Source organism: Schistocerca gregaria, chromosome 3 (assembly GCF_023897955.1).
Source record: "Schistocerca gregaria isolate iqSchGreg1 chromosome 3, iqSchGreg1.2, whole genome shotgun sequence".
NCBI classification, from domain to species: Eukaryota; Metazoa; Arthropoda; class Insecta; order Orthoptera; family Acrididae; genus Schistocerca; species Schistocerca gregaria.
The window spans coordinates 778,889,347-778,901,553 of record NC_064922.1 but is presented as its reverse complement, the minus strand read 5'-3'; the positions used below and the strand labels follow the sequence as shown (position 1 = coordinate 778,901,553).

General features: G+C 40.9%; 1 protein-coding gene across 13 annotated transcripts in view; it reads right to left on the bottom strand.

The window, feature by feature from the left end:
• LOC126354167 (phospholipid-transporting ATPase IA) overlaps positions 1-12,207 on the bottom strand; it is a 627,555-nt gene that overhangs the window by 37,719 nt on the left and 577,629 nt on the right. For 10 of the 13 annotated variants that reach the window (XR_007565271.1, XM_050003592.1, XM_050003597.1 and 7 more), the window contains exon 21: positions 9,954-10,055. Coding sequence is in view for 12 of the 13 variants with exons in the window: in XM_050003592.1 (XP_049859549.1) it covers positions 9,954-10,055 (102 nt within the window). In the remaining variant the exon portion in view is untranslated. Of the gene's footprint in view, positions 1-9,474; positions 9,676-9,953; positions 10,056-12,207 lie in introns of those variants that run through there. The other 3 variants (XM_050003603.1, XM_050003599.1, XM_050003602.1) reach the window with 1 other exon arrangement.

Here is a 12,207-nt window from a genome sequence, read left to right as displayed (position 1 = left end):
GATGTAAATCCCCTAGCAATTCAGGAAAGAAAGCACCAACACTCATTCTCAATCAACATATGGGCAGGCATACTTGGCAATAGATTAATAGCACCATGCATGATACAACAAAGGTTAACTGGGGCATGTTATCTAGACTCTCACATTAATACATTGCCTTCCTTGTTGGAGGCTGTGCCAGTGTAGCAATGAATACAAATGTGACTCGTGTTGGCGCACCAGCACACCTGGTTGGAAGGGAAAGGGGGGGGGGGGATAGGGCGGGAGGAGATGCCTTTAACTGCTTGTTTCCCAGACACCAATCACCTAGACTTTTGGTTGAAGTAATTGCTCAATGCCATGCCAATCAATGATGTGCGGTCACTACAGGGTCGTATCTTCAATGTGTGCCAGCAGGTACAAGAACAACTGTGTATACTTCAGAGGGTGCACCATTCCTTGTGCTGGAGGGAAGAGGGGTGCATTGTCGTTGGAAGCTTCAGTTCTTGATCATCCTAAGAAAACTCAACTTCAATGGGCATTTAATTAATATTTAGTTTATTTACTTATGGTTACTGTTCTGTTGCAGGACAATGCTATCAGTCAGATCCAAAAATTTTGAAGGAAAAAATGCATCAGTACACTGTGATAATGGGTGAAGACTGGGGAAGACACTGTTATAGTATATTATATATAGATGTCACATCACAGGAAAAAAGGAAATCTCCTTTCTTCAGCATGTGAGAAAGGATATTATGTTCCTCATTCCTGTTACCTGATGAATCTCCTAATTTACAGAAAATCTGTGGCTTTTACATCACAGTATTTTATGTTTACATTCTACTTTGGAGAGCTTATGTGACTCTTTAACGAAATGTCTACAATGTCTAACAGATGGTTATACAAACTGTACAAACTGAGATTGCCAATTCTTACACGACAAACTTATGTAAATAGTGCAGACTGAATTAAGATTTTATGATTTTGTTAATTACACCAATCTGTTCCTGACTTATAAGGTATGTACCCATTATTATTATCATTATTATTATTATTACTATTATTGTTGTTATTATTTTATTCTATGTTATTTTTTGAAAAAAGGAAGACTATGATAGAAAGCATGTTCCCTTTTAAACACACATCTACATAACAATAATGGAAATTTCTGGATGGAGCAGTATATAAAATAAGGAAAAGGCAACAACTCATTCTGTAGTGATGCTTGTAGCACAGTAACACATAACAGAAAACAGCGAGAACTAGCTCTTTTTCCCATGGCCACCGGTGTGTGCACTTGTGTGTGTGTGTGTGTGTGTGTGTGTGTGTGTGTGTGTGTGTGTGTGTGTGTGTTTGTGTGTGTATTTATTTGAATGCGTGTACTACTGCTGAAAAAAATAAATAAAAAAAAGGAGTTTGTGTTCAAAAGCTAGTGCAAATGCTGTTTCCTGTTATGTGTTACTGTAACCCAGGCATCGATCCACTATACATGAGTGGTTGCCTTTCACTTATTTTATCTTAGGATCTATGTAAACCAGGAATGAATATTAGTTTATTATTTGGAAAACGCTTATGGGGAAGATGCATTATTACTTATTTAAGTATTAAGACTGGAAATCTTGCCAGAAAGAAAGTAACACACACACACACACACACACACACACACACACACACACACAGAGAGAGAGAGAGAGAGAGAGAGAGAGAGAGAGAGAGAGAGAGAGAGAGCAGGGGGGGGGAGTTAGGGATTGATTTCCTGGCTGATTTTCCTATCTAATACATTAACAATGAAATATAATCAATTATTAATAATACAAATTATATTAGTAATTGATTAATTTCTCTGAACTGTACCCCTTTCCCTAAACCTCTCCAGTCCTTTTCCTTCTCCGTCAACTCTTCTGCCAGAAGGAGGAGCCATTGTCTCTGAAAGCTTATAAAAGTTAAACCCTTTCGCGTGTGTCTTCCCCTGCCACTGCTTGGTGAGTAGATTTTTTTAGATTATCTAACTAATTAATGGAAAATCTCATATAAAGATGTGAAACAATTACTAACAAAGAGATAGAGGGGCTGGCCAGTACTTACCTCAGCTCAGTACAGCCGATAGAAACACAAAAAACAACCGAAAATTTAAGTTCCTAGCTTTCGGAATAAATGTTCCTTCATCAGGGAGGAGAGAGGGGAAAGAAAGGGAAGAAGGGAAAGTGGATTTAGTTACTCACAACCCAGGTTATGAAGCAACAGGGAAAGGAAAACAGGGAAGGTAGCAAGGATGGAAGCATGGTTGTCTGAGGGAAGCCAAAGATATTCTACTGCAGGTACTGTGCCAGCTTCAAACCAAAGAGGATGCATACAGAAGTAAAGAGGTGTATAGTATAAAGATGTAGGATGGAAAGATGCATGAATGGCTAAAGAGGAAAGGGAAAGAGGAGAAGACTGAAAAGTAAATGGGAGTGAGGTGGTTTAACGTAGGTTCAGTCCAGGGGGATGGCGGGATGAAAGGATGTGCTGGAGTGCAAGTTCCCATCTCCGCAGTTCAGAGGGACTGGTGTTGGGTGGGAGAAGCCAAATGGCACATACAGTGTAGCAGGTTCCTAGGTCCCTAGAATTATGCTAGAGGGCATGCTCCGCTACTGGGTATTGCACATCTCCTAGGCGGACAGTTCGTCTGTGTCCGTTCATACGCTCAGCCAGTTTAGTTGTTGTCATACCAATGTAAAAGGCTGTGCAGTGCAGGCATGTCAGCTGATAAATGAAATGTGTAGTCTCACACGTGGCCCTGCCTTGAATTGTGTATGTTTTCCTAGTAGCGGGGCTGGAGTAGGTGGTTGTGGGGGGATGCATGGGGCAGGTTTTGCAGCGGGGTCGGTTACAGGGGTAGGAACCGCTGGGTAGAGAAGGTAGTCTGGGAATATTGCAGGGTTTATATATATTTATATATATTTTCGTCACCAATTGTGCTAGTTTCATTTGCCTCCTATTGTCTTGTTCGGTTTATACTCCACTTCTCTTGTTCTCTGTATTGATTTATTTATTTAACATTCCATTATTTAACATTCCATAGTTTTAACGTTCGTTATTCACTGTTTTCCAGCCAACAATCTCTTCCACACCTATCAGTATCATACAATTCCGTCGATTTCGTGTTGCTGGTGATATTTTTGTGCCATTGCCTATCTTTCTCTGCCATAGGAAACATTTTTTGGAACATTTCTGCGCCACCCGCGAACCTTTTTGCGGCACGCGCGAACCTTTTTGCGGCACGCGTGATCTTTCTTGCGCACGCACGATCTTTTTTACGGCACGCGCGATCTTTTTTGCGTCACGCGCGATCTTTTTTTCGCTACTTGCTATCTCTGTTTTTGAGCAGCGTGTGTTCTTTTTCCCCTGATCTGGACATACTTGCTTGGTCTGGTCAACTTTTTCCGTATTTTTCTTATTTGGTGGTCTTTCTTTGGTATTTAACGTTACCAACACAATTTCTTTCTTTCTCGCCCTTCCTTCCGTGTTTTATTCCTTCTTATGATTACTATTCTAACTTTAGTTATTTAATTTCCCTACCCACCAGTTACCCACTATGTACCCTAATCCTATACCACATTATTTACATTCATTCCGGAAACATGCATTTACCATAGCCAAACTGCAATCCCACATACTTTTCCTCCGTTCCTGCTTAACCTTTGGAATTACCCCTAAAGGACTTACCTTAAAAGTTCCCATCTCTGGGTGCAATTCCTCCTTCCACCAATCTCTCCTGGACTTCCAGAACCTTCAATCCTTAGCCCTTACCCAACTTGTCCTGAATCTCTACACTACTTCATGTAACCACCACTCCCAACAGCTCCTATCTCTCTTCAAAGTCCTCCACCTCTCAAACCCTTGCTTGGAGAACACACTCAGGAACATCATCCTAGAAGCCAGCCACGAACTTGAGTCCCATGCCACACACCACCTGAAAAAACTATCCACAGTGCTAGTGCAACACCTAAGAAGTGGGGTCCCTCTCCCTATCCCTCACAAACACCAACCACAACAGAACTATCAACAAACCCCCCTCATAGCCAACAAACCTAGCCTAGCCACCCTACTCAATCTCCCGATCCCAGCACATACCCCACACAGACCAAATCTCAACTATAACCACAGTCAAATGCCACATATCACCAACTCCAATTCAGTTCTAAACCTCTCATCCAGATCCCTCTCTCCTCAAGAGACATCTGTTCTATCAAAAGGCTTAACCTTTAGCCCCACACCTAAATTCAACCACACTGCCCTGGTTAAAGATCTCCTCTCTTTCACCCGGAACCTCAACTGGAAATATCACTTCACCACCCAAACACAGCCCCCAAATACTAGACCCAGTGTTGAACCTTGTTTAGAACAGTTCCGACCGCCTTCTCAAAGGGATCCTCCTCCCCTCCCCCAAAACCATCCCTTGCAGACATTTCAAGAATTCCTCACATCCAGTGTTGCCTCCCAGTCCTTCTTGAAGAACATCCCGACAACCCCCAACATCACCCCAGCTGAATCCCGTGCCATTAAGCAGCTGAAAACAGACCGCTCTATTGTAATCCTTCCGGCGGATAAAGGCTCCACAACTGTGGTACTTGACCATGTGGAGTATGTGGCAGAAGGACTGCGTCAACTCTCCGACACCTCAACCTACAAAGCTGTTACCCAGGATCCCATTCCCTCCATTCAGACTGAGCTGCAGAAAATCCTAAAAATCCAAGGTCCCTCACAAGGCCTCACAATGGCTTCCATAGACTTACTCACTCCACCTGAGCCACGTACCCCTACCTTCTACCTATTACCCAAAATCCACAAAGAGAACCATCCTGGCCGTCCCATTGTAGCAGGCTTCAAAGCCCCAACAGAACGTATCTCAGCTCTGGTAGACCAACACTTCCAACCTATCACCCGCAGACTCCCATCCTACATCAAAGACACAAACCACTTCCTAGAATGCCTCAAATCCATTCCCACTCCTCTCCCACCTTAAACCTTTCTTGTCACCATAGATGCTACATCCCTTTACACAAACATCCCACACACCCATGGTCTCTCTGCCGTTGAGCACTACCTCTCCCAACGCCCACCCGCAGCTCTTCCAAAAATCTCGTTCCTTATCACACTTACCAACTTCATCCTCACCCATAATTACTTCACTTTTGAAGGCCAGACCTACAAACAAATCAGGGGAACGGCCATGGGACACAGGATGGCTCCGTCCTATGCCAATCTCTTCAGGGGCCGCATGAAGGAGGCTTTCCTGAAGACCCAACAGCTGCTTCCCCTGGCCTGGTATAGGTTTATAGATGACATCTTTGTGGTCTGGACTCATGGTGAAGAAACACTCCTTAATTTCCTGCATAACCTCAACTCCTTTTCGAATCTGAATTTCACCTGGTCCTTCTCCAAAACCAAAGCCACCTTCCTGGATGTTGACCTTAATCTTGTTGAAGCTCACATCCACACCTCTGTCCATATCAAACCCACCAACAAACAACAGTACCTTCACTTTGATAGCTGCCATCCATTCCACATCAAACGCTCCCTTCCCTACAGCCTAGGTATTCGTGGCAAACGTATCTGCTCCAGTGACGAATCCCTCAACAATTACACCAATAACCTGACCAGTGCTTTCCTCTCCCGCAACTATCCTGCAGACCTTGTCCACAAACAGATCTCCCGAGCAATAGGAGCAATACATTCCTCCCCGTCCAACAACAATATTCCTACCCTCAGACCACACAGAAGCATCCCCCTTGTCACCCAATATTATCCTGGCCTCGAATACATCAATAAATTACTCCGCCAGGGATATGACTTTCTCAAGTCAACCCCTGAAATGAGATCATCCCTTGACAAAATTCTCCCCACACCACCCAGAGTTGCCTTTCGTAGTCCTCCTAACCTCCGTAACATCCTTGTTAAACCCTGCAATATTCCCAGACTACCTTCTCTACCCAGCGGTTCCTACCCCCGTAACCGACCCCGCTGCAAAACCTGCCCCATGCATCCCCCCACAACCACCTACTCCAGCCCCACTACTAGGAAAACATACACAATTCAAGGCAGGGCCACGTGTGAGACTACACATGTCATTTATCAGCTGACATGCCTGCACTGCACAGCCTTTCACATTGGTATGACAACAACTAAACTGGCTGAGCGTATGAACGGACACAGACGAACTGTCCGCCTAGGAGATGTCCAATACCCAGTAGCGGAGCATGCCCTCCAGCATAATTCTAGGGACCTAGGAACCTGCTACACTGTATGTGCCATTTGGCTTCTCCCACCCAACACCAGTCCCTCTGAACTGCGGAGATGGGAACTTGCACTCCAGCACATCCTTTCATCCCGCCATCCCCCTGGACTGAACCTACGTTAAACAACCTCACTCCCATTTACTTTTCAGTCTTCTCCTCTTTCCCTTTCCTCTTTAGCCATTCATGCATCTTTCCATCCTACATCTTTATACTATACACCTCTTTACTTCTGTATGCATCCTCTTTGGTTTGAAGCTGGCACAGTACCTGCAGTAGAATATCTTTGGCTTCCCTCAGACAACCATGCCTCCATCCTTGCTACCTTCCCTGTTTTCCTTTCCCTGTTGCTTCATAACCTGGGTTGTGAGTAACTAAATCCACTTTCCCTTCTTCCCTTTCTTTCCCCTCTCTCCTCCCTGATGAAGGAACATTTATTCCGAAAGCTAGGAACTTAAATTTTCGGTTGTTTTTTGTGTTTCTATCAGCTGTACTGAGCTGAGGTAAGTACTGGCCAGCCCCTCTATCTCTTTGTTAGTAATTTTTTTAGATTATATAATCCTTTAATATGTTAGATAATGGAAATTTTTTGGTGAAATATAAACAATGAAAGGAGTAATGGTACCAACTGATGATGTAATTTATGCACTGAGTTGTTGACAGGCACATAAACAAGGCTGTTAATATTGTGCAATTAAACTGCAGCTAAGAGGACTATGTAGCTGTGCATCTGTACTGTGTGTGTATATGTGTTCTGTTAAATCTGAAGGAGGACAAGTTCAAGAGCTTAGCAGCATTCAGAACCTTGTTTATGAGCTTACTGATGGCGCATCACCTCAACTTTACTGTACAGGCTGCCCTGCCAATTTAATAATTTACTTAATTATTGTGTGGTTCAAATATAGCTCATTGTGGCCTACGTGCCAAGTAAAATCATGGCTTCAGTGGATGCAGTTTGTTCCTGTGAAGTGTGAGCTGTTAATAATCTGCCCTTACGCAATAACTGCATCTAGCCTATAGGATCCATGGGAGAAGATTAACATGTTGCCTATTAGCTGCCACTGAAGATTGTAGATTCCAAGTCACAAACACTGGCATCCAGCTAATTGCGGCATGTTTCTTTCCTGACTTCTTCCATCTCTAGCGTTTCACCTTTTGGCCCCACCAGAGAGTCTGGTGCCCCTGTAACCTGACCTGGGCATGCACGACTGTAACCTACACAAGGAATCAACTTCCCTTAGGTTCCTAAAAAATCTACATTTTATGATTTAACGACCATAAAGATGACCAAACTTTGACTATCCTAACTAGGCTCACTTTGCAGCTGAACAATATGGTGAGTTTTACCTTTGCTCCTGCAGGAAGTCTAAAATACATACTTCAAGCACATTTTTGTTTCTTTTTATGGGTGAAGTATACCTTAGTTTATATGTAGTGACTTGGAATCTGGAGAAATTACAGAACACGGTGCATAGCTGAATGACTCCCCTCCCCTCGATTACACAGATGTCTCATCTGTCATTATTCATCTGAAGTTATCTTTTGGACTACACTTCCCTAAATAGATATTTTTAAACACATTTATGAAAAAATATTCAACAAAAATAATCAATTTGTAGAAGAATAATGTAATTGGAAAGATAAAAAAAATCTACTCACCAAGCAGTGGCAAGAAAACACATACATAAAGGTATTAATATTTGCAAGCTTTTGGACCCAGTGGCTCCTTCTTCTGGCAGAAGGATTGAATGGGAAGGAAGAGGGGCAAAGGAAAAGGACTGGTGAGATCCAGGAAATTGGGAGAGATTGGAAAAATTTCCAAGAACTCCAAGAGACTTACTGGAGAGGATGAGAAGGAAAGTCTCTGGGTAAGGAGAGATTTACTGGACCGGATGGGAAGGAAAGTCTTTCCTTCTCATCCTGTCTGGTAAATCTCCCCTGACCTGCAGTTCTTGTTGACTTTTTCTGAAATCCCCCACCCCCCCCCCCCCCATTTCCTAACCTTCACCAGTTCTTTACCTTCACCCCTCTTCCTTCCCCTTCAACTCATCTGTAAGGAGAAAAAAAAGCTATTGGCTCCAAAAGTTTGCGGATTTCAGTACCCTTATATGTGCATTCTCCTACCACAGCTTGGAGAGTAGATTTTTTTTATCTATCCAATTACATTATATTTTCAAACATTTATAAAAAGGTGGTTTATGGTAAATTCTGTGGAATTTTGCTTGAAAATGACCTGACCTTCTTACATTAGCATCAATACTGTATATTCAAAGAGGAAGTGTCATCACTGTAAATGCACAGAAAAGACTGGTGACAAATAAATGAGCAATACCATGATCTATTAATCACTCAAGTGCAGCTGTAAGCTCAATAAATAATGGATTACTGAAGTTCCGTTGCTGTGAAAGGTTAGTAGCATTAGTCACAACGCTATTCTACTGAAGATGGTGTTTCTTATCTACCCTTTACATTTTCTATTTCTGAGTATGTAATCACTATACTACTGTTAGGAAGTGTTTCTTGCCTTGCTGTTTATGAAGCACTTTGGAATAAAATTAATCAATGTGATACAGTCATGCTTAAGAATATATGAAAAACAAACTCATAAATAATTAATGCGTAGTTGACAATGCAACCATTTCAAGTTGTCAACATGAGCAGAAAAATAAGTTTGCTTCTATACCACTCTTTAAGTACTACATATATACAGTGTTGTAAATATTATTTACACACATTACACTGCACACTTATATTGTAAAACATAATTACTTCCAATGAAAAATGCATGCAGGCCACACATAACAAATAGAAAACTTTTAGTTAGAAACATGGTAATATACTGAAGAACATGCTTCAATAAATATTACAGGAAGGTAAATCACCAGTTCTCACAATATAAATGACATAATGAGCAGTGTATAGAACACACTGATAGGCTACACCTGTTTAGATTTACTCGTATTCTCTTCATTTCTCACTGTTTCACCATTAAGTGAAAAAGTGATCCACTTTTCCTGTAATTATCTTCTCAGATGTATGTTGTGATTTACCATCAAATACTAAGATCCTGACTGATAGTTACAAGAAACAACTGTTGTAAAAAATTGTAAGCTGATGTCTGATTAAAAATTCTAAACCTTTTTCTTCAGATATAAGAAGTTATTAAATGCTCGTCATGTACAAAGATGCGAACTATTAATATACATATGAACAATAATCAAATATCAATATTTTTCATTTTTATTTTTATTTTTTAAAAATACACTGAACTTTAAAGTCAATGAATAAGTTATTTACAAACTACAGCCAAAAAGCATTTTGTAGCACTTCATTCAGTCATGCATATCTGAAGAGCCCACTGTAGCGTAAAAGGCAATCACATCAATTGCGTTTACTATTTGGTTTACTATACCAGTAGCTGAAAACAAATAAATGTCTCTCTCTGTATTACTGCAGTAATAACTGTCAATAACAGAACATCACTGGGGCACTGCATTAAAAATACATGGTTGTAAAAAAAACCACACCTGATAATGTTTAACACCATTATTATTATTGAAGACAACTTCCAAGGACAAAGCTACAAATTTTGTTAATTTTTAGTTTTTTTATTCTCAAAAGGCAATTTCAGAACGCAGTATGCAAAGTGATGTTCTGCATGTGTGAACTAAGAAATGGATATTTTCTACTACTCACGAGTGCCTTGTTTCTCTCATTATAACATTTCCTGGGTCTGTTTTCCTGATTTCACTTTCCCTCGCAGCTTCTGTAAGTGATTTAAATGCTGTCGAATGGATGCTGTAAAGAAGTTTCCGAATTTGTAAGAAAGATATAATAAGAGACAATTTATCTTTATGTTTAATAAATGTCATAATGTGGTTTCTTTTCAGTTTAAATGAAGTGAAGCATAAAACTATATCAATATGTGGCATATAAATAATAAACATGCAAAATTAATTAGATGCATGTAAATTGATGAAACTGTGTGCTAAACCAAGACTAACATTAACACCTTCCTTTTGAGGACAGTGATTCAATAACTGTTGTTATTTGAGAATGAATTTTGAATTCACTCAAAACATTAATTTTTCACCAGGTTCACTCTATCTCCTTCCAATTTCAAAGAAGTCATCCATTATATTTTGGAACTGGCCACTCCAGAAGAAAGCATATGCTGTAATAATGTGTTGCTTATGGTGATATAGGGAGTGGGGATCTGATGATAAGATAGAATAGAATGGACATGAGACCACTGAGAGAAAGGTATGGTGGGAGATTAAGATAGAATAGAATGGACATGAGACCACTGAGAGAAAGGTATGGTGGGAGATTCATTGGCTACAAAAACGAAAGTAAGGGGAGAAGAAAGAAATAATAAAATAAATAACTGATTTTTTTGAGAGGTCGGGAGGGTGGATTCCAGGATTGTGGCATAGAAGTCGAGTTTGATGGGAAGGGGAGTGGAGTGTGTTAGGGTGAGGTGGGATGTGAAAACCCAGACAGCATGGGCTGTGCAGTAGCCACTGATCTTGGTCACATACTCAGTAACATGCTCAGCCATTACGTGGTCACCTTTGATCTAGACTACAGTATTGTGGTGCCCATTCATACACATAACAGAACAACTTAATTTATTTTACGAAAAAATTCAGTGGATTCCATATGCTAACAACACAGATGCAATAACACGAAGACAAACATGATTTTAACACCTCTCCAGATTCATCATTCATCAGCGATACAACAACAAAGGATATGCAACAAAACATACTTATAAGTAATCTGTCTCAGGGCCAATCAGAATTCCACTGCAAGACCAACATGAAACAGCCATAACATTAATAGAAAATAACATTGGAACTGAAACTCACTGGAAGATTAAAACTAAGTGCTGGACTGGGACTCAAGGACCTTTCTACATCTACGTCTACATAGATACTTCACAAGCCACCATATACTGTGTGGCATGTGGCAACCTGTACCACTACTAATCATTCCCTATCCTGTTCCACTCACAAATATGGTGAGGGAAATACAACTGTATACATCCCTCCAGATGAGCCCTAATTTCTTGTATCCTATCTTCATGGTCCTTACATACAATGTATTTTGGCGGCAGCAGAATTGTTAGGCAGTCAGCTTCAAATGCTGTTTCTCTAAATTTTCCCAATAGTGTTTCTCAAAAAGAGCATCACTTTCCCTCCAGGGTTTCACACTAGAGTTCCTGAAGCATCTCCATGACCCTTACGTGTTGTTCGAACCTATTAGTAACAAATATAGCTGCCTGCCTCTGAACTGCTTCAATGTCTTCCTTCAATCTACCTGGTACGGATCCTAGACACTCACGCATAATTCAAGAATAGGTTGCACCAGCATCCTGTACACAGCCTCCTTCACAGGTGAACTACTGTTTCCTAAAATTCTCCCAATAACCCAAAATCGACCATTCGCCTTCCCTAACACAGTTGTCACCTACTCGTTATCACTTTTGCAATGTTATGCCCAGATATTTAAACAACTTGACTGCATCAAGCAGGACTCTAGTGATACAGTATCTGAACATTACAAGTTTGATCTTTCCACTCACCCACATTAACTTACATTTTTACACATTTATTTAGAGGTAGCAGCCATTCATCACACCGACTGGAAATTTTATCTACCTCACCTTGTATCTTCCTACAGTACTCTACTTTGACACTTTACCATACACCACATCATCATCAGCAAACAACCACAGATTGCTGCCCACCCTGCCCACCATACCATTTATGCCTTTTGTGCGCAAATACTCTACTTATTGAACTACCAAATTACAACTCATGACCTGCCCGCACAACTTCTCCTCTCCCAGTACCTCTCTCATCTCAACTAAACTACATCTGTGTTTCAAACAAAATAATATGGGAACTGCCATGGGTTCAAATACTCATGTATTTCATTAAGACTG